The 22,236-nt window shown below is 43.3% G+C and overlaps 2 protein-coding genes across 4 annotated transcripts in view; one reads left to right on the plus strand and one right to left on the minus strand.

Annotated features, from left to right (window-relative positions):
- efcab11 (EF-hand calcium binding domain 11) overlaps positions 1–5,305 on the minus strand; it is a 43,884-nt gene extending 38,579 nt beyond the window's left edge. For both annotated transcript variants that reach the window (XM_088924575.1, XM_088924574.1), the window contains exons 1-3: positions 5,218–5,305; positions 3,559–3,654; positions 1,223–1,271 (exon numbers count right to left, since the gene is read on the minus strand). In XM_088924575.1, coding sequence (XP_088780701.1) covers positions 1,223–1,271; positions 3,559–3,654; positions 5,218–5,292 — 220 coding nt within the window. In that variant the 5' untranslated portion in view covers positions 5,293–5,305. The remainder of the gene's footprint in view (positions 1–1,222; positions 1,272–3,558; positions 3,655–5,217) is intronic.
- Positions 5,306–5,820: 515 nt separating this feature from the next.
- Positions 5,821–22,236, plus strand: part of tdp1 (tyrosyl-DNA phosphodiesterase 1) — a 42,719-nt gene continuing 26,303 nt past the window's right edge. The window contains exons 1-12 of one of the 2 annotated variants that reach the window (XM_088925861.1): positions 5,821–5,897; positions 6,729–7,280; positions 7,713–7,756; positions 8,734–8,789; positions 10,068–10,164; positions 12,850–12,884; positions 14,265–14,357; positions 16,853–17,023; positions 17,426–17,504; positions 17,824–18,030; positions 19,731–19,779; positions 21,869–21,935. In XM_088925861.1, the coding sequence (XP_088781987.1) occupies positions 6,731–7,280; positions 7,713–7,756; positions 8,734–8,789; positions 10,068–10,164; positions 12,850–12,884; positions 14,265–14,357; positions 16,853–17,023; positions 17,426–17,504; positions 17,824–18,030; positions 19,731–19,779; positions 21,869–21,935 (1,448 nt within the window). In that variant the 5' untranslated portion in view covers positions 5,821–5,897; positions 6,729–6,730. Of the gene's footprint in view, positions 5,898–6,566; positions 7,281–7,712; positions 7,757–8,733; positions 8,790–10,067; positions 10,165–12,849; positions 12,885–14,264; positions 14,358–16,852; positions 17,024–17,425; positions 17,505–17,823; positions 18,031–19,730; positions 19,780–21,868; positions 21,936–22,236 lie in introns of those variants that run through there. The other variant, XM_088925862.1, reaches the window with a different exon arrangement.

The raw sequence follows: 22,236 nt of genomic DNA on the forward strand, positions 1-22,236 counted from the left end.
GACCTTTTCTCCTCCCTATGGCTGCCAGTCGTGGATACGACAGAGCCGGGCCAAGTCTTGTCAGTTACTTCAGAGCAACATCCCACACTTCCATCACCGTTACTAATTTAGTCATCGCAGAAAATACACAAGAGCGGCAATTTAATTCAACGTTTGCTCAAAGCAAGATTTAATGGTGGAATATTTCATCACACCAGCATGCTGCTATAACTAGATTATCTCGAGCTTTCCTACAGGGCAGTATACAAAAGCAATTTGCTCATGGCTTAAAACAAGAGACAAATTACTTACTAATCTAGGTCTTCAACCACTTAACATCTTTGCTTAAAAAATGTCTAGCCAACTCCCTTTCTTTAAATGTTCATCAGCTGAAACCTTGCCTGTCAAAGACCCTGTAAAGCCTGTCTACATTTCATGCCAATATTATTTCCTCTTTAATTACTGGCAATGGGTAAAATGATTAAACTAAATTTTAATCAAGCATCCATTTTAATTTCTCTTAAGAGAAATAAGGAATAAAACATGCTTTTTAAAATGCATATTGAAGTGTCATAATAGCGCCACTGCAAATACTGGATTGCCTTTGCTGTGCATTTGTTCCCCTTTTAACAAATGACATACAGCTTGATTTTAAATGGCTTTCATGCATACATAATATACATCATCGTATATGTCACGCAATATAACAGATTGACAAATACAATACAAAAAATGATAGATCTAAAAGAATTAGCTCCAAAACCAACTTCTGACCAATGTTTTCTACAGAAAGGTTACAGGAATTGAATTACAATGAAATCATCCAGAAATCTTACAATAAAGAGGATAATCTAAAATGGCTGCAGAAATGCAGCTAGGATGCCAGCAGTTCATATTACTCTAATTTCCTAGTTACTGAAAACTTGCATTTACATTTGATGTCTTTTTCCCAGTAAAATTTGTAATTATTGAATAACCACATAAATAAAAAAATATACAAAATATAAAACATACAAAATTTAAACTTTTAGAAATATTTTAATATGCATTTCTTTTTAAATAAAAATTAAAATTTCTAAACCTCTCGGAACAATTCCCTATTTTAAGAGCATACCGCACATTTTAACAACACAAGGTGAACTCTTAATCATTATACATTCTTTTAGAAAGCCTACAAGAAAATCAATGCAATATTTTTGTTTTGTTTTCTTGTTTTGGAACAAAAAGCTTTACTTTACAGCACCTGGCAAATCTGCTTGTAGAACAGGATGCAGTAACAAGTCTGTCTCCGACTGTAACGCAGAAAAGAAGATCAATTTATGTGGTTCTCATCTTATACATCATTCCAAAGAGCAGAACAGAGTTTAACATGGAAAAAGCTTTAAAAATAACTGTAATACATTTTTTATCACATACACCTAGTATTAACAGAACATGACATTAAACAGATATTTTATTTCAAAGACTAATTACATGGAAATTGTATGGAAAAAAATTTAATTGCATGGAAAAAAAAATTAATTTGTTATTATTCCTCTAAGTATTAACTGCCCACATATTGAGGGGCGAGGTGTGGTTAAACCACTATGTTAGCATTTACAAAACTAATGTTGCACAAACCAACAGCACAACGTGAGTTAATTTAGAGTTGCAGACCACTCTTAACAAAAACACTTTAGAATTCTATAACTGATATCGGTAAACTGCACTTCTATAAACACAAGGTCTACCCAAACTGGCAGCATCTTGATTTCTTCAAATTCTTGAGTGCGTTTAAATCTTGGCAGCTGTTATTTAAATGTTCTGTAGCCAATGTCAACTGAAATTATGGGTTTATAGTACTGAGGCCCTGGGTTCACTTCCTGGGGAGCAGTCTGTGTGGAGTTTGCATGTTCGCATTTTGGTTGCATGGGTTTTGTCCCACAGTCCAAAGGCATACTAATTAATTGGCCTCTGGGAAAACTGGCCCTGGTGTGAGCGTGTGCGCCCTGTGATGGACTGGCGTCCCATCCAGGCTGTATCCTGCTTTGCGCCCGCTGCTTATTGACATAGGCTCTGGGTCCCCACAACTCTGTATTGGATAAAGTGGTTAGAAAATGGAGGGATGTGCTGTTTTAGCCTTCTTCAGGCTACTAAGAATTAATTTCTAATGAAAAATCTTCCATGATAATTAATTCATAGAACACTTTTAACCCCATAAGATCCCAAACTAGCATCCCCACTACACAGCAGATCAGATAGAGAAGTGAGAAACCGCTTCACCGGTTATCTGATGGGGAACCTCAGGAAGGTCAGACTGCACAAGCCCAGCATGGAATTTACTCAGGACACCGGCATTAACACCTCTACTCTTAATGAATAGCGTGATGACATTTTTAATAACTAAGTAGTCAAAGAGGCTTAATGTCTCATCTCAGAGATGGTATATCCCACAGTGCCATGTCACTACCCATTATACCAGGGCATTGGTGTGGAAATTCTCATCCAGGTGAAACAGCGTCACCTATTTTCCGGTAATTCCAATGACAGCACCAACCCAGTTTTCCTTGGAAGTCTCACATCCAAGTCCCGACAAGTCCCTGCTTTGCTTAGCCTTGACCACATGACAAGATCAGGCCGAGAGGTGGTAACAATGCTGGGCTTATTTGCCATTAGCAAGAACTTTAAAGTGACAAAAGCACAGCAATTCACAAGAAGTCCCAGACGCGAAAATCTCTGTGTGCATTTACCATCTGATGTATGTGGAAGATTATAAAGAAAATCTAATGGGGAGAATTACAACAGATTTCTAGTTGGAACAAATGGATCTTCAGCACTTTAAACAACTCCCATGAAATCCAAACTGCCATTTCTTTGATCTAGGGTGAAAGCACCGGGTACAGATTTCCTTACAGAATTAAAATATTACAAGAAATACTGACTGTCACATTAAAATTACATCCGTTTCTTGTCTTGTTTAATCTCATCACAAGTATCAAACAAGAAAAAAGCGACAGTGCCCTCTACTGCCTTAAGACAGCACAATGTGTGAAACAGAATAGTATGCAACACTGGCAAAGCAGAAAGCCCTTTTCTAATTTATTTTCAATTAATGCAAATACCTGAATCATTTATTAAAATAGATCATTGTTTAACTAGTTTTACACTTACACTCCCTATTGTTTTTGTAAGGCATGGATATGAAATTTATTTGTTAGAGGAACTGCCATGTTTGACACCAGCCATCCATCCACTTCTTCCAATCCAGGGTCGCAGCGGAGCCAGAGCCGATCAATTACATAGTCGGCACAGGGCAGGATACACGCTGGACAGGACGCTAGTCCATTGCAGGGCACACAATCACACTCGGTTAACAGAAGGCTGTTAACTTTCCAGCATGTCTTTGGCTTTTCTGTGGCTTGTTGGCCTTCCATTCTAGCTTGAACGTTTCTGGATCCTTTTGTCAAGATCAATGCAGCTCATCTCGTTTAGATGTAATCGGTCATGTCTGTAGATGGTCTTTGCAACCCAGTTTTCCAGTGGGCTTAAGCACAAGTACACTGATGGCAATCTGCAAGACCTGGACAAATGCAAGCTTACCTTTGATGGCTTGTAGCCAAATAACATGACTATGGCAATCTTCAGATCCTCTCTGTCTAAGTACCCTTTCTTGCTTTCATCACATTGCTGAAAAACCTGTGTTGACCAAAAGGATAAAATTAGTATCTACCCATCCTTTATTCTTAAAGCTTTAAGAAATTATGCCAGGCTGGGGTCATGGCAACCCAGAGCCCATCCTGGAGACAGCGGGCTCCAGGTAGGATTTCCCATTAGATGCCAGCCCTAGGATGCCCACAAGGGACAATTCAGAGATGCCAGTCAAGCTAAGCAACCATGTTTTTGAGAGGTGGGAGGGAACTGGGCAAAACCCAAACAAATACAGGGAGAGTCAATTTTACGCAGACGGCACCCCAGTCCAGGACTGGATTCAGAACCCACCCACTACACCTCCTGAACTACTAGCAGATCCTTCTATTTTGTTTCAAATGGCAAAAAGAAATGACTGACAGGTGCAGAGGCCACTCCCCATCCTGCACTATGGCGATGTGGGTTTGTGGGTTATACATCGTTACCCTGAGAAAGACTTGATAAGCTCATTCTGTTTTAAGACCTATCCCTGGCGGCCCCTTCACACTCATCATCGTGATCTCTAAAAATAATATCCTTACACGTAAATATAGCGCTTTCCTGGACACTCCACTCAAAGCGGTTTACAGGTAATGGGGATCCCCTCCACCACCACCAGTGTGCAGCCCCACCTGGATAATGCGACAGCAGCCATAGTGCACCAGTACTCTCCCCGCACACCAGCTCTCAGCAGGGAGGAGAACAAAGTGACGATGTCAGTCCAGAGATGGGGATTATTAGGAGGCCATGATTGGTAAAGGACAAGTTGGAAACTTAGTCAGGACACCACTACAGGGGTAACACCACTACTATTTCCGAGAATGCCCTGTGATTTTGTTTTTACCACAGAGGGTCAGGACCTCAGTTTTACAGCTCATCTGAAGGATGGCACTTTTTTTTACATGATAGTGTCCCCATCACAGACAGTAAGGTGAGCACAACCCTGCTACAACCCCACTAACACCTCTTCCAGCAGCAGCCTTAGCTTTCCCAGGAGTCTCCCATCCAGGTACTGACCAGGCTCACACCTGCTGAGCAGTGGGCTGCCAATTGTGAGCTGCAGGGTGATATAGCTGCTGGCTATGAACCAGAAATTACTTGTTTTCTTTACTCTTTGATTTTGTCTGTATACCAGACGAATACTTCTCTGGTTTCAGTTTAGTTGGAAAAACACCTTCCTGTCTGCATAATGTATTACAGTAGTTCGTACTATCCTACAATTTAAGGGGGGTAAAACTGCCAACAAATTAAACCTCAACCAACTACTGCTTTGGGGCGCAAAAATAAGTCATTTCTACACTCATATCAAAATCGTTCCCGACAGTTTTGTCAAATGATTTCTGGCTCATCGTTCAACCATGTCTAACGTTATGTGGTTTCACCTGCTCTTGTTTTCCGCGCTGTAATGGCCTAGTCCTCTTGGCAAGGTAACCATTGTGAAAATCTGTTTCAACTGACCTGCCTGGTTCGACAAAGGGGCTAATAACAAAAATAATAATCAATGTATATTTCCCAAGATAACAGAATTGCACTGGGACAGTAAATATCATTCCAAGTTAAAATGGTTCTTACCAAGGTGAACTTCTTTATATCGGTTTCGGAAATTTTCGGTTCTTGCCTGGCAAGACTAGTTTTGTACGAACACATTGCAAACTAAACTGTATTTACGGAAACCACATCAGTTTTTTAAAGAACCGCTTGGATACTGTAAGGTGACGCTTGATTGGTCCGTTCGGGTTGGCAGGTGTGCAATCCGGAACGTGATTGGCTCAGCCTGGCGGGCTTCCGTTTCTAGGGCGACAACGTCATCAAAATGTTTTGACTTTAAGTTTATGCTCCGTCTCTCTTCATCTTAACGATTTATTAAAGTCCATTAATAAAAAGGCTATTTCGCATACCACTAAGTTCGAGTTTTTCGTCAAGCATGTCAATGCAATCGTGGCTTGGAAGAGACGTTGCTAATGTTTGAAAATTTTGTCGTCCGGGGAACTAAAATGTTGTTGCACCATTTTTTCTGAACATAGGGGGTCGACAAAGCTTAATGGCGGGGGCGTTCTAGTTAAAATTAAAATACCTGCAGCCTTAAACAGTTCTGTTATTCGGAAATAATGGAATAAAGAAAGTTTTAGATTTTTTATTGTTTTAGTAATACGTTTTCAACCACATTATTTTACCAACCATCATTTAATTCTAAACCCAGTTGTGAATTTCTCGTCTGGAAAAGCACCCTGCACCGTTTTATTGCCTTTTCAGTAAGTTTTCAAGTTTGTATTACACGGCGTCCATTTATAGTGCAGATTTATAAAAAGTGAAAACTAGGAAGCCGGAAACGAACAAACAATTATGCAAAAGTGCGTGTTAGGCTCTTTTACTAAATAGTTTGGAAAACAGACCGCTGGATGTTGTTGCTATTAGCAATGGTGTTATTATCAGTAGGTGCGCTCTGTATTGCTTGCAGTTTTTTTCTTGTAAGGTTGCACGATGTTAATGCATGCTTGCAGTCTCCATTGGAGAAACCGAACCCCTCTTCCGGACGCCGAAAGTGTTATATGAATCCAACCAATCTTATCTATGAGAGCTAACATTAAAAATACCCTTATAACCTGGCATAACAACTCAAAAACAATCTCTTCCCGAGCATTAATACCGCTTCCTATCTTTTGAGATTGAACCTCTTTACTGTTTCCATTCTAACAAAAAGTTCACACGCGACCTAGATGTTACTCCTTAAGTTACATTTTATTTTAACGTTTACGATCCTTGCCTAATTTGTTACAGTACATCTTTAGATTACGTTGATTTTCACCTGAGACATTTTTGTGTAGAAAACGAGGGCTGGAATTTTGGTGGCACCGACTGGTGAATAATAAGATATTTCCTTCATGTGGCGTTGCCTGGTTTAACATTTGTGAGGTGGCATTATTAAACGGAAGACTCACACTCTTTAAGTTATATGCTGGACCAAGGATAAACACAGACGCAGTCATGTGTTTTTTTCGTTGATTTGTTTCAGTTTAAATAGGTCTTCTGTGTTGAGTAAGGCAGATTTTGCTCCTATCCTGCGTTTATTTCACTTACCTCAGGGATGTCACAGGAGAGCCAGCATGGAAAGTGGACTCTATCCAGCAGCGATGAGGAAGACTCTGCCTTGGTACAGAGTAGGACTCAGTACTCCAGTTCAGACAACATCCGACAGACAGACAAGCTGCTTGAGGCGAAGGATGAGCTCGATTTATTCCCCTTGTCTCCTGGATCTGAAGCTGGACAAGCCTCTAGCCTGTGGGAACCTGTGAAAACTGAATCTCCAGGCGCGTCTGGGGAGATGTACCTCGCCCTCAAGAGGAAGACGGAGCCGGAGGACTCTGGCTGGGCCCTCTCAAGCAGTGATGAGGGGTCTGACTCTGAGCCCGAGAGCCAGAAACAAACCAAGACCTGTCTGCCCAGTCCCAAAAGGGTCAAGCTTGACGAGGAGAGCAGTGTGCCGGAGAGGGTGCCGTTAGCCTCATGCGAGCCAGAGGTGGATGAGACCTTGGACACCTGGGATGTGCTGCAAGGAAGCGAACCCTTCTGCTTTTACCTCACCAAAGTGACAGGCATAGAGAGGAAGTACAACGTGGGGGCTCTGAACATTAAAGGTAAACTCAGTGAGCCGGCGTGTTGCGGATTCAAGGGGTGAACGCATCAGGGTCAGGGTCATGTCAGGGTCGGGGGGGCTCTCTGGGCCTCTCTGGGCCTCTTCACAATAGCCAGCAGCTGCAGGCCCTTGAACACTGTTCACAGTTAAATTAGTCCAGTCTGCTCAATTAGGCCATGAGAAGAGAGGTGCAAGGAGAACCCACAGATTCTGTGGCTCCCCAAGATTGGAGCTGTGCATGAAATCATTTGGTTTGCTTTGCCTTTTTTGGGGGGGGGGGGGGTTCACATATTGTCATCTACAATTGGAAATGGTGAGTGTACTGTAGGACCATATTGCTTCTGTATAGACAGATGATTTTCGTCTTCTTTTGCCTGGAGGTTTACAGTGCTGAGCAATACTGTAGTAACTGGTTTCAATTGTTCTTTATTAGATATCCTCTCTCCTTTATTTGGGACGCTGAAGGAATCTGTTCAGGTAAGCAATTTCCTGAGTCCTGTGGGTATTCATGAAGTGCGAGAGATTAAGTGTCTGTCATACTGTTCTGTTCATACATGTAGTGTATGCGCATTATGAATATTATGAGTTATGAATATTTTTTTTTCACTGCCAGTTAAAAGAAAGTATAGTTAAAAAAATAATCAAAGAGAACATACTGTCTACGGGATCAAGTGATCAGGATTGTAAGTGGCTGTACAATATTTTTTGACTGAGTGAGTTGATTTTTCTGTAGGATTTAGGGACTCTTGTGTGACAATGAGGAACTATTGAAAGAGCTACAATGTGTTGTGAACAGCACACATGATTCTGTCCAGTGACAGAAGTTCAAAAATGACTTAAAAAACCATGAAACCAGCGTAGGTGGATGAATTTCGTAAGTTCGACATCTCCATTCCAGGATGTATCTAGGCTGTGTTTCAGTTGCACTTGGGCACATTGGAGAGATCTCTTCTGTCACCAATTTCCACTCATTTTGAAAGACTTCTTTCCCAGTCCTTTTCAGCTCATCCTGGGTATTCCTGAAATTACCATAAAATGTGTGAAACAAATGAGCTGCTGTTAAGTAATGGATCTTTTATTTAAAATGTTAATAAATTTGTGATAATGAAATTCCTGGGTGATAGGTAAACAATTCATGGTTGTACACAGTTGGCACAAATAAAGTGAAGTGGTTCTTCAGTTTAAAGAGAATTTTCATTTTGTCTATGGAAGTGGTTGTACTGAGCCTGTTACAGAAAGCCAAGTCACCCCTCTGGTGGCCTGGGCTGCACTTCAGTCTTGTAGTCGAATAATTAAAAAAAAACAGATACATGTCTTGATGGTCATTTTTTTTAGTTGCAAGAAATTAAGAAATGCAACGCCTAGAGTATGTGGATAAGCATTTTATATCTAGCGCTTGTCCTGCTGTCATCTTTGTGCAGAAACTGACGTTTCCTTCTTTTAATTTTTTTTAGTTTAATTACTGTGTGGATGTGCACTGGCTGGTGAAGCAGTACCCACCGGAGTTTAGGTAAGTCTGGAATGTAGCGTATTGCTGGCGGAAGGGTGTTGAGCACATGGCGTTGTAGTCTCTCCAGCTCATCGTTGTAAAGGGGAGAACAATCAGCATTGTTGTCATCCGGCCACAGTAAAGTACAGTATAGTGACAGGGACACTATTTTGTAAAAAGGTGCCATCCTTTGGATAAGACATAAAACCAAGGTCTTGACTCCCTGTGGTCATTAAAAATCCCAGGGCGTTTCATGAAAAAGAGTAGGGGTTGTTACCTCAGCATTCTGGCCAAATTTCCACCTGGCCTTTACCAATTGTGGCCTCCTAATAATCCCCATCTCTGAACTGGCTTCATCACTCTGTTCTCCTCCCCACTGAGAGCTGGTGTGTGGGGAGCGGACTGGCGCATTATGGCTGCCGTCGCATCATCCAGGTGGGGCTGCACACTGGTGGTGGTGGAGGGGATCCCCATTACCTGTAAACCGCTTTGAGTGGGGGGTCCAGGAAAGCGCTATATAAGTGTAAGGAATTACAGTAAGACAGGAGAGCCTTGTGTGTGAAGGTCAAAGGACAGAGGCAGGCTGATTCTCCACAGGCAGTTGCAGTGCACTTCATTTGAAGAGTTAAAAAGGAATCTAACTGTTTTATCTTGGGCCAGATCAGCATTGATAAAGGAGACCTCTTAAGGCTGCTCCTGTAAGTGGTGTGAGTGGACAAGTAGGTGGTGCTCTTCCCTCTGAACCAGAATTTTTAAACCAGTGCTGTATGGTGGTGACAGTGCTGCAGGACATCAGCTGAAAACCCAAGTTCCTGACCAAGTGGTCAGTAAAGATCCCAAGCACTATTCGCGTGTTAACTCCACTCTCCTGGCTTGAGCAATCTGGCCTCCCTAAATTTCCTCTGTAATTCAACAGATCAAATATTTTCTCACTTCTGAGCTCCTGAGCTGTGTAAGGGGGCTGCACTTCAGTAGTGGATGAAGTGGATCTACCCCATATATAAAACATTTTTGATGCCCTTAGAATTCAAGGTGCTACTGTATATAGGTGCAAAATGCATAAATGACACAAAAGTAGATTTAACCTACTTTTTATTATTAGATTTTTTATTATTTTTCCATTACCACATAATTCTTCAAATGTATTTCAAAAGATGTTTCAGCATTTGTATGAACTGTCAAGGATCAGAAAGGGACTTATACTGATTAAAAAGGATGGTGTGTGTGAATCTCAGGAGTTTCCTGCCAGACTTGAAAAAAATCACCTTGAAAGTTAAACTTGCGTCTCTTGTTTTGAAGGCATACACCAGTGACAATCGTCCATGGGGAAAAACGCGGGTTCAAGAACAGACTGCAGCAAGAAGCTGATGCTTATGACCACGTGCACTTGTGCCAGGTACTGACTCCCCTTGGGTCACGCGTGCACTTGTGCCAGGTACTGACTCCCCTTGGGTCACGCGTGCACTTGTGCCAGGTACTGACTCCCCGTGGGTCACGCGTGCACTTGTGCCAGGTACTGACTCCCCGTGGGTCACGCGTGCACTTGTGCCAGGTACTGACTCCCCTTGGGTCAAACGTGCACTTGTGCCAGGTACTGACTCCCCGTGGGTCACGCGTGCACTTGTGCCAGGTACTGACTCCCCGTGGGTCACGTGTGCACTTGTGCCAGGTACTGACTCCCCGTGGGTCACGTGTGCACTTGTGCCAGGTACTGACTCCCCTTGGGTCAAACGTGCACTTGTGCCAGGTACTGACTCCCCGTGGGTCACGTGTGCACTTGTGCCAGGTACTGACTCCCCTTGGGTCAAACGTGCACTTGTGCCAGGTACTGACTCCCCGTGGGTCACGTGTGCACTTGTGCCAGGTACTGACACCCCTTGGGTCACGTGTGCACTTGTGCCAGGTACTGACTCCCCTTGGGTCAAACGTGCACTTGTGCCAGGTACTGACTCCCCTTGGGTCAAACGTGCACTTGTGCCAGGTACTGACTCCCCGTGGGTAACGTGTGCACTTGTGCCAGGTACTGACTCCCCGTGGGTCACGCGTGCACTTGTGCCAGGTACTGACACCCCGTGGGTCACGCGTGCACTTGTGCCAGGTACTGACACTCCTTGGGTCACGTGTGCACTTGTGCCAGGTACTGACACCCCTTGGGTCACGTGTGCACTTGTGCCAGGTACTGACTCCCCTTGGGTCACGTGTGCACTTGTGCCAGGTACTGACACCCCGTGGGTCACGTGTGCACTTGTGCCAGGTACTGACTCCCCGTGGGTCACGTGTGCACTTGTGCCAGGTACTGACACCCCTTGGGTCAAACGTGCACTTGTGCCAGGTACTGACTCCCCGTGGGTCACGTGTGCACTTGTGCCAGGTACTGACTCCCCGTGGGTAACGTGTGCACTTGTGCCAGGTACTGACACCCCTTGGGTCACGTGTGCACTTGTGCCAGGTACTGACACCCCTTGGGTCAAACGTGCACTTGTGCCAGGTACTGACTCCCCTTGGGTCAAACGTGCACTTGTGCCAGGTACTGACTCCCCTTGGGTCACGTGTGCACTTGTGCCAGGTACTGACTCCCCGTGGGTCACGTGTGCACTTGTGCCAGGTACTGACTCCCCTTGGGTCACGTGTGCACTTGTGCCAGGTACTGACTCCCCTTGGGTCACGTGTGCACTTGTGCCAGGTACTGACACCCCGTGGGTCACATGTGCACTTGTGCCAGGTACTGACTCCCCGTGGGTCACGTGTGCACTTGTGCCAGGTACTGACACCCCTTGAGTCAAACGTGCACTTGTGCCAGGTACTGACTCCCCGTGGGTCACGTGTGCACTTGTGCCAGGTACTGACTCCCCGTGGGTCACGTGTGCACTTGTGCCAGGTACTGACACCCCTTGGGTCACGTGTGCACTTGTGCCAGGTACTGACACCCCTTGGGTCAAACGTGCACTTGTGCCAGGTACTGACTCCCCTTGGGTCAAACGTGCACTTGTGCCAGGTACTGACTCCCCGTGGGTCACCTGTGCACTTGTGCCAGGTACTGACTCCCCTTGGGTCACGTGTGCACTTGTGCCAGGTACTGACACCCCTTGGGTCAAACGTGCACTTGTGCCAGGTACCGACATCCCTTGGGTCACGCGTGCACTTGTGCCAGGTACCGACGTCCCTTGGGTCACGTGTGCACTTGTGCCAGGTACTGACACCCCTTGGGTCACGTGTGCACTTGTGCCAGGTACTGACTCCCCTTGGGTCAAACGTGCACTTGTGCTAGTGAACATCCAGGGCCTTTCACAAATATAAAAAATTACATAAATTAGAGATGAAGACGCCTGTTATCAACACATTCTGAAATTAAGCATGTTCACAGCACTACTAATGCGAGACCGGTTTGACAAGAGGCGACTGAAGAAGGATGTAATAGTCCTGGTCTGGGGATCTTCTCGGTGGAGTTTGAATGCGCTCCCTATGTTTGTTGTTGTGAGTCTTTGAGTGTGTGTGCTCTTGTGTCTGTGTCAGTGTCAGTGTGCACTCTTTTCTATGCCATTGTGTGTGAGCTTTTGTGCCATGGAGTGAAATCCTCTCCGGATTGCCATCCTATCCTGAACCCTGTTGTTCCAGTATAGGCTCTGGTTTGGCTTTGATTCTCACCAGGAAGAAGCAGCTCTCTGCTGATGCAGGGATGAAGGAGAATACTGAATGTTCTCCTCCTCACATAAAGGAAAAGGATTCACCCAAGTCTCAGTGATGAAGGGACAGTTTGTCTTCTCCAAGCTGTCCAGCAGGAGGCAGCACCAAGCTGCTGAACATTTTGTGCTTTCACACAAAAGTGGTCAATTACAGAGGTGCATGATGGATGTTGCTTCTACTGAAACAAGTAGATTTACTGCAATACTTAACTTGAACTTCTAATACTCCACAGCTCTGTATATTTTTTATACATCAGTACGTGTCTCCTTATTAATATTAATAAATTAGATGTTTGTTGTGTAAATAAAACTGCTGTAGACTGGTTGGGTGCAGCAGCATATTTTATATTTAAACCATGGTTCATTCGGCTCAGTAATGCAGCTGTTTGTCTTTCCAGGCCAAACTGGACATAGCTTTTGGTACTCACCACACGTAAGTGTTTTTCCGTCATTTAATGCAAATCCGTTTTTTGTTGTTTATTGTTTACACCCCCCTTTGAGTGTTGTTGGCATCTGTCCGCGCCAGACAAAAAAAACGGAATACGGAATTGTTGCGGGCGGGGGCCGCCATGATCGGCAGCGGGAGCAGGCTCTTGGGTTTGAGTCTGAGCGCTGGCTTGGCCCCTCGGGAGCGGTTTCGCGACCAGCCCCCTCTTCCACTGCCCCGGTGGGAAGTGTGCAGGCTGGAGAGGGTACTCCTCTGTGTAAGAGTACGTTCCACTTACTGTTACTGCTGCGGAGACAAAAATAAAGACACATCTCCCTCGTTTGTGTGCCGCTTACAAATGCCTTTGGAAAGACGCTTTCCTTTTGGCAGTAGTAGGCTTGGCCTAGGGGTTGTACCTGTTGAGAGGGCCTGTAGATTGCTGGTTGGTTTCTCAAGCAGCACAGGGAGCTTCTAATGGAGCCTCCTTAATGGAGATCCTCATTGTTAAGCACTTGAAGGGTTTAAATTCAGTTTTGAAGGGGGATTATTTCCAGATATTGCCTTATACCTTGAAGGAGATCATCTTTTGATATTCAGATTCAGATGTTCGACAGTTTTGTTTTAGCTGCTATACCAGTAAAGCAGCTCTCCAAATGAAACAAGCCCACCTGCCCATGTTTGCCTGTTCATGTATGATTCCTGCTCTTCCCTGCATCGCTTAAATTCTTTACGTTGTTTTCAATTTTTAAAAAATTGGATGGAGACTGACTATTACTTTATAGTTTATTTTGTCTGTGATCCTTACTGAACCTACCTTTGCAACACTTCATACAGCTAATAATAAATCCATCCTGGCATCACATTCAATTATGTCCTTGTTGTCTTGTCCTTTTTTCATGAATTTCCTTTCTTTCCATAATATACATAGACTTTGTATAGTGTATATTATTTAGCAAATACCATCAAAGGGATTTTGATGATTCAGTTTAGCACAATTGAAGGTCTGGAGTTTTCTGCAGTGTCTGCAAGACAATCTACGGAGGCTGGAGAAAGGTTTAAGACAACTGAACAGCAACTGTGCTGTCATTGAGTGAATCAGTATGAAGCATTGTTTTTAATACTTGCATATTGATTTGGCACCCAGCCTTAATTTCTTCTTTATTAATCGAGTGCCATGCCTCTGGTACAGTACACTCTGGTTTGTAATATAAAAGCTAGATGGAATGAATGGCTCCACTTGCTTGTAGCTTTTCTTATGCTGTCACGAAACGTTCCACTTTAAATCATGCGAGATGTGTTGGGTTTGAGGGTTTGCTGGGGATGTACCTACAGCTACCTGAAGCGGTTCAGACTCTTGCTGCATCTTGTCCTGTGGTCTTTCCGCAGGAAGCTGATGTTACTGTTGTATGAAGAAGGATTTCGAATCGTGATTCACACAGCGAACCTGTTTGCAGCTGATTGGTATCAGAAGACACAGGGGTGAGCATTCGGAAGGCTTCAGGGGTACCCCTTGGCTGTTTGACTTTAGTGGGGTGCCTGGCTACACGGAAACCTGGGGTTGCAGGCTAGGTATAAGACATGATTTTTTAAAATTACTGTTATTTTTAGGGATGATGTATTAACAACAACATTTTGGGTCATTTTTCATTGAATAAGCTATATATATGTAAGTGATAATGAAAGTCATGTGTTTAACATTTGGGACAGAACTTGATGATAAAAAAAGCAAAGGGTTAATAAAGCATGTTATTGAGCAACTCTATGGAACAATGAGGTAGCTTTTATTAATCCATCCTTCTTTGGTTTCGTCACTGGTGAGATAATTCTGAGTCCGTCTGGACTCCGGTCTCTGGTCTGTTTGATCTGTGAAGCGGATTTGGAATTCACGCTTCTATGCGATGCCTTCGAATGACAGTTATGCTTAATGGTATCAGATGTTTTCAACATGTTTTTATTTTAATTGCATCTGAAATTGGCCTTAGCGTTTCTCATTGTCCTCACCATAATTGCTGCGTCGTGTGTTTTTTATTTTCTGGAGAAAAATACATTTCATATTTGTAATGGGTGTCCTACATTAACTGATGTTAATAGTGTTTCCATGACAGCAGACTGAGTAGATATTCAGAGGGTGCTGAAGTTAAAACAAATTAGTGTTTGCCTGAGTATAACTAGGCTTATGACTATTTTTCAAAAGTTTGGCTTTCAAGCACATTCTCGGCTTTATCCTTTTCCTTCAGTGTTGTTGCTCAATAATGTAAATTATCCATTTCCTCAAACAATTTATTTCCAAACTGGCAAACTGGGTTTTCCCTAATTGCCTCATTAGCTATTATCTAACAGCCATGTTGTACCATTTTTATTAATGCAGCTTCCTTCAAGGAGAAACGTTATTAGCTTAATTTCTCTCCTGTACTCTGAGCCATATTAATTCAAGGATTAAATATATTGTAGTCATTCTTCGGCTTCAATTAAATTAAGTGGAATCCAGGCACGTTTCTCCTTTGCTTGGTCTTGAATTGAAGGATGAATAAGGCACCTGTTATACAGGGTTTGCAGTCCATGTAGGTTTTAGCCAAACTAAAGCTAAAAAGGTTTAAGATTGTGGGTACTAGCTTAAGGTAGACCTCAATCTCAGAGGATTTCTGGTTTCTGGAAAATACACGTTTCTGTGGATTTGTTGTGTTTTTCATTTCTGGTTTCTTTTAAGAGTGTTTTTTACTGCGTTGCTTGCAGGACTGGAATTAAGGCTCTGTAGCTGGGAACACTAGCAGCAGGTGGACTCGGCAGCCCCGAGCGATTTTAAATCATGAGTGTTAACAGTGAAGGAGGGAGGACAGGAAACCGCGAGACAACCAGGCCCCTCGAATCGTCCGTGGTGTCGAGTTTCACGCGCGGTGATAGGAACCGTAAAGATGTCAGTTCCAAAATTTACACCAGGGAGGAATCTTCTCTGCTGTAGCTCTGTAAAACTGCAACACTAAGTTGTCTCCGAGGTGTGTGAAGACCATCGCTGTGCCTCTCGAGGCAGGTATACGATCTTGTGATCATCACAGCAGATGTGACCTTTTCTGTCAGCGCTGTCAATCATTGATTGTTTTATGTTTTTTGTCATCCTTTATTTGGAAAGAAACATCAGCTAAGAGCAGGTTTTCAAGCGTGTGGACGAGCTGTGCAAGAGCCCATTCGTGTTGTGAGCAGTGGGAGTGCAGGGCCTCTCCCGGAGCGCTCTCCTCCCGCACTCCTCCGCCCCGCAGAGCGCTGGAGCCCCACGGCCTTCCGGCTCGCAGGCAGGACCCCAGCCGCTGCTCAAGCACGTGCTGCCATCGCCTCAGACTGCAAGTCCCGTTAGACACATTGCGCCGTGTAGCATGGTTGCAGAAACCCGTGAAACTGGCACTTCGTTTGGACAAATTCTGATTGTTTTTAATCAGTCTCCCACTGATTTGTGGAAGTCTTCTTCCAGAAATGTCTCAATTACAATAGTTTTATTCTGAACAGGAGGTTCATTTGTGGCTTTACACCATGATGGGAATGCATTAAATCAATTATTAATAATATTAAATAAAGGTACTGTAAACCTGCTTGCAGCTCAATATTACCATTTGATTAGATGCCTTGTCTGTTTGTTGCATAATCAGCACTGCAGCGGGGAAACAGGTGTGCACATGAACATTGATGTTCTTGATAATTGCTTCCAGAAAGCCTCAGTGTCAGTGACTAAACCATCACCAAACAATGACAAGGTGTTTGGTTGTTGCTAATTGCATTTCTTGATTTTAAGCTAAGCACATAGCAGAAGTACATTTACATTGAGTGGATGGAATTATATTTCTTCTTTGAGGCTGTATGCCTGTATTTTTATTTTATTTTAGGAGCTGTATTTATGTTTGCGAGACATTTTAGGGTAATATGCAAATGAAAAAATGTGGGGTGACTACATGTAACAATACTTTGCCTGTTCCTGTTTCCTTCAGGATATGGATGAGTCCCCTCTACCCTAAGTTACCTGAAGGCAGCCCTGCAAGCGCTGGAGAGTCTCGTACTCAGTTCAAGCACGACATCATCGAGTACCTGGAGGCCTACCGCTCCCCCACCCTGAACGAGTGGGCCGACCGCATCAAAGAGCACGACCTGTCAGAGACCAGGTGAGCGGCACACCTGAGGGGCAACGTTTACCTTGGTGCTACTGATCTTGGCGCGGAACACCACACCCAGATTTCAAAGAAGCAGCCCGGGCACAGTCAACTGGGCGATTCTTATAACAGGGAAAGTTACTTTTAACTAGTGATCCTTAAGAGTGGCAAATTACTCTGTGCAAGGGATTACTTTTTACATTTCTAGTAACGTAGTGGAAATTCCTTTTAAGATTTAATGTATTTATATAGTAACTATGCTCATACTCCACAGCTCATTGTGCCTGATGACTTTATAAAATGATTGTAGAATTGTTTTTTTTAATTAGTGCTAAACGTTTCACTTTCTCCTGATGCGCAGTGTGTCCTGAACGGGGGGGGTTGTTTAAGTTGGCATCTCGTGTGTTTTGTCAGAGTTCACCTTATTGGCTCGACCCCTGGGCGATACCAGGGGGCTAACATGAAGAAATGGGGGCACCTGAAACTGAGGAAGGTGAGAGAACAAACATCTCCTGGCACATCTCTCTCATTCACTGTGTACTTCCTGTATGCAGATTTTAGTGTTTAACACACATTTTATGAAAACACATATTTCAGGTGATATGTAATTTAACATTTGAAAAAATAAATTAAACTTCCCTTTTAAGCATCTAAAAGTCTCAATAAAAGCAAACATTTCAGAACTGCTTTTGTGTGTGTTGCCAGGGGCAGCCTGTGCACACTGTTCTCCTACAGGCAGAGCTGCCCTGACTCTGCTGAAGACAAGTGGGAATGAACCCAGACGATCACAAGGGGAGTTGCTGTTTATGCAGTGTTGTTGTTTTTCCTTACAGCTCCTGAGTGAAAATACACAGCCTATCCCCAACGCCGAGTCCTGGCCTGTTGTCGGTCAGTTCTCAAGCATCGGCTCCATGGGCTGGGAAAAGAACAAGTGGTTGGCCTCCGAATTCCAAAGCTCTCTGTCAACCCTGGGGAATGGGAAAAAGAAGGCGCTGTGCCCGGAATCCCCTCTGCATCTGGTGAGTGACTGAAACGGAGCTCGGATGAGGGCCAGGAGGACACACAGCAAGGGGCCTCGTTAGCGTGCGTATGCTGCAAAGGAGGATCAAAGATCTCTCCATGTCAGTCGTTCCCATTACGATCTTTCGGATCTGCATGCCCATTTCTCCTCTGGTCCCCGGCCCTCTGCCTTTTGTTCTGCTTCGCCTCATTCCTTTGCCACTTCGCCTCTCTCCCTCACACCTGAGGAAGGCGGTTCCTTACCATCTCAGTAAAGCCCAACACCAAAGGAGACGGGTCGCGGCTCCTTAGGGCAGAAGACCTGTGCGGGTTCTTGCCGTGTGGCTCCGCCTGTTTACTTTGCTTTCTGTGAATTTCAGATCTGTGAATTTGAACAGTTATTTCCATCCTGAGAACAGGGCTGCAGTTTGTCATCTTGCTTTGTGCCATTTCTGCTAGAGAAGTGCATCGAGGGCAATGCCAGCTGTAGAGGATCGGTTTCATTGGCTCTGTGATCTGTTCATGAAGCGTGGTTTTGTTTTATTTAAATCCCTCATTCAGTGGAGGAAGTATATCTGATTTAAAGCGGGGACTCGGGCACAAGGTTTACACCAGTGTTGCACAGATGTCCAAAGCAGTGAGAAGGAACAGTGAATAAATCTGAAATAACAGGACAGGACATAACAGGACCCAGGAGAGTTAACAAGTGCAAGTGTCAGGCAGAAAAGATTTAATCATCCATCTGAAAGCACTCTGTGATGTGAAGGTGGATATTTGACCTTAATCTGCAAATTATTCCAGTCTTCACTCATAAGGGAATGACTTATAACCAGAAAGAGAATCTCCTCTTGCAAGTTTAGTTTGATAACAGCACTATAACTTACACCGCACAGAGGCGCGGAAAATAGCAGTAAATTATAGAGACAGGAACAGTTCCCAATTAGAGATCTGTAAATTGAGTTAAATGAGTGAAGTATCATACTAATGTGCAGAAAAGGACAGTCACGGTGAATGCAATAGTGACACAAATGAATCTTGTTGTAGAAGATGGCTAAGGGGATTGCATTTCCTAAAAATCACTTTAGACACCTTCCTTCAAAGTATATTGATTCTATATTGTCCAAGATGAGAAGTGGGGATATTATCACAAGTGTATACCAGGAGGAGCATGCAGAAGATAATCTGTTGCAATGAAGGAAACCATTTCTCCATTTGACATTAATGTGTAATTTATTAATGTAGGTTGTGAAAATGAAAGCACTTGACAACCAGTTGCCTAGATATTTGTAAACAGTGAACTTTGCCTAATTTAATGTTTCACTATGATTTGATTGCTCTTCTAAAATTTCTGGCCCTGTGCAGTCTGATGCTAGGAGTGATCAGTGGATTTTATTATCGCTTATGTAGTCAGTTACAACCAAGTATGAAGTCGTATTGTGTTCTCTGCTTTTAGGGCTTAATTGCAATGAGATGAAATAAAGGAAATTATTTTCGTATAAAGGCTGTCGCCTGTCTCTGGAGCCCTACACTAATGTGGGATTGGAGGTCACTGACCTTTCAACAACACAGCTTTAGTGGAGGTGTTCAGATAATTGGTGTTTGGAAGAGACAAGTTATTGACATCAAATTAGATTTCATCTTGGTTTTCTTTTTTCAGTTTCGCTTGATCGTTCTTGCTTTTTATTGAAAGAAAATGGGTGCTTTCTTTTTCTTTGCCTAGGTGTATCCCACAGTGGAAAATGTGCGAACCAGTCTGGAAGGCTATCCGGGTAAGGTTTCTACTGTACCTGCCCTGACATCCGCACAAACTTCACCTTACACATAAACTGACATGATTTTTAGACATTTACATTTTGTTTTAATAATAAAGATAAAAACGAGCTACTAAAGCATTTTAAGTACTTTTAAGGCATCCTTAGTGTATGTTCCCTGTTGTTATGTGTCATTGTTTTATTTTGTACGTGTATTTAACAGTGCATCAGTGTTCAGCCAGCACAATCTCGTTGTTAAATTCATATATAAACATCTGTAAGGTGCTCTGAGAATTGAGATCGCAGAATGTGAGTGTGGAGGCTCCTCATCTGCTCCGCTCATGAAAAGGGGCATTGGCATGAAGCAAGTGCTCAGTAGCCAGGGAGCTACTGTGTCAATTCAAGACTGTCACCTTATGCAGGAGCTGTTGGTGGTACATTACTAACAAACTACTGCCTATGTTGGGAACGAGGGAATTAAGTTTGGAATCCTGTCTTGTCAGTGAGAGCAAGTATAAAGATCTGTGAGCTGGTTATGTTCTTTCATACTCGTTGTGTTCTCAGTGAGAGGTAGTATACAGAGCATGAGGTTGTTATGGGCTTGCACACATATGGCATGGCGAGAGTTTTTATGCAGAGCAGTGCGTCACCACAAATACCCCACCACATTGTAGGAACTGATATCTGTGAACCACTAAGCTAATCAAGCGAACAATCAATACAGACCCAACGACCTCCTCTGAAGGAGGAACATGAGAAGGGTCTGTAACCCTCCTGTTACCATGCTCTGGTGCTGTAACCCAGTCTCCTCCAGCATAGGGAGAACTGCTGGTGGTGTTTTTGACATGCATTGTGAAAAGATGATTTTAACAACTTTATTTTCCTGCTATGGTGTGGGATTATAGGGCTGAATCAGAATGCCTTGGATTTGTACAGCGCTTTTTATCCCAAATGCTAATCCTAATGCACATACACAGGAGAGGAGCTGCTTCATCCAGAACCGCCCCCACCTGGGCGACATGCTGCGTCCATTATGAGCAGATTACTGTTCAGATCATGGTATTATTCTCATATATAATTAGCACATACGTAATTGTGTATTAATGATAGTCTATATTTAATTAGCTATTATGTAACTATTAATGTCAGAAATGCTAGAGTTCACAGATTTAGCTGAGTGCAAACTCAGAGCACAATAAATGGCAACTAGGACTAGGCTAGATATAACCACTTTTAAATCTATTTCTATAATATTTCTGTTTTATTTCAATTTCTATTAAATTGCATACATAATAAATAATGAAGTTGCCACAAGAAAGCCTGAAGCCTTGTCCTCTGTCTGTTTCGTTGGCTTGTGATTGCAGGCATACGTTGTAGACAATTTTGGCATTTTGAGCTTTATTTGCCCACAGCTGGTCTAGTGTGTCAGTGTGCTGCTGTTTGGTTTGGCCATCCAGCTTTTGTTTGGCTCTGTGCTGACTTTGGTTATTTGCAATGTTAAAAAGCACATAAGTAGCGTGGATGTCCCTTTAAATTTTTTCTTTTGGCCAATTCTGCTTCTCGGTCTTAAACACCGAAAGCCCTGCTAGTTACTGAACAAGGCAACCTGCTTTTCAGTGGACTCCTCTTCTGCTGAGTGTGTAACACTACTGATCTCAGATCCCATTTAATGCCTATTTTATTCCTGCAGACACCCTGGTTTGGATGTAAAGTACAAGAATCCACTATTCTGTGTAAAGCAGCTGTGGTTAACAATAATACCCAGAGGCCAGTGCATAATTGCTAAGCAAATATCTAGTCAAGAGGCAGTGACTGGTAATTTAAGGGGAATCATGCCGTTGTTAAACACAGAGAATGTTGAATGCTGCACCTATTCCATAAAATTTACCATTTGAGATGCCCAATGTATCTATGAATGTTTCAGTTTGAATTTCCCCCCCTCATTTTCTGCAGGTGTAACCAAGTGGTAAAGACCTATGTCAATTATCGGCAGGGTTTGGAACCCCAAAGAGTCCTGTCTCATCTGAAGGAATCTGCCAGCTTGAAGGCTGACTGTCAGTACAGTGGCTGTCTGAGATCAGATTTCTGTTTTTCGATTGTTTAACAGCTGGCGGATCATTGCCCTACAGCATACAGACTGCACAGAAGCAACTGTGGTTGCATTCTTACTTTCAGTAAGTAGTTTTGAATATTTTTTTTTCCTCTGTCTTAGTCTTTGTGCAGAATTCCTCCTGTCAAGTGCTGCTCTGTTTGTTATATGTTGCACCTCACAAATCCTTCATGCTGAAAACACCACATGGTCTTTTCTAAGCCATATGTAACTGAAAAACAACGTAAAAAAGACCAGTGCATCCCCAGATGTTTTAAAAAGAAGAAAAGGAAATCTACTAAAAAGGTTTCAGCCAAATAGTGTTTGGAAATTATAGATTTAACATTTGTTTTTCATGATAAATTGTGCCTTCTGAAAACTAGGCG

Source organism: Atractosteus spatula, chromosome 9 (assembly GCF_055471065.1).
Source record: "Atractosteus spatula isolate fAtrSpa1 chromosome 9, fAtrSpa1.hap1, whole genome shotgun sequence".
In the NCBI taxonomy this organism is placed as follows: Eukaryota; Metazoa; Chordata; class Actinopteri; order Semionotiformes; family Lepisosteidae; genus Atractosteus; species Atractosteus spatula.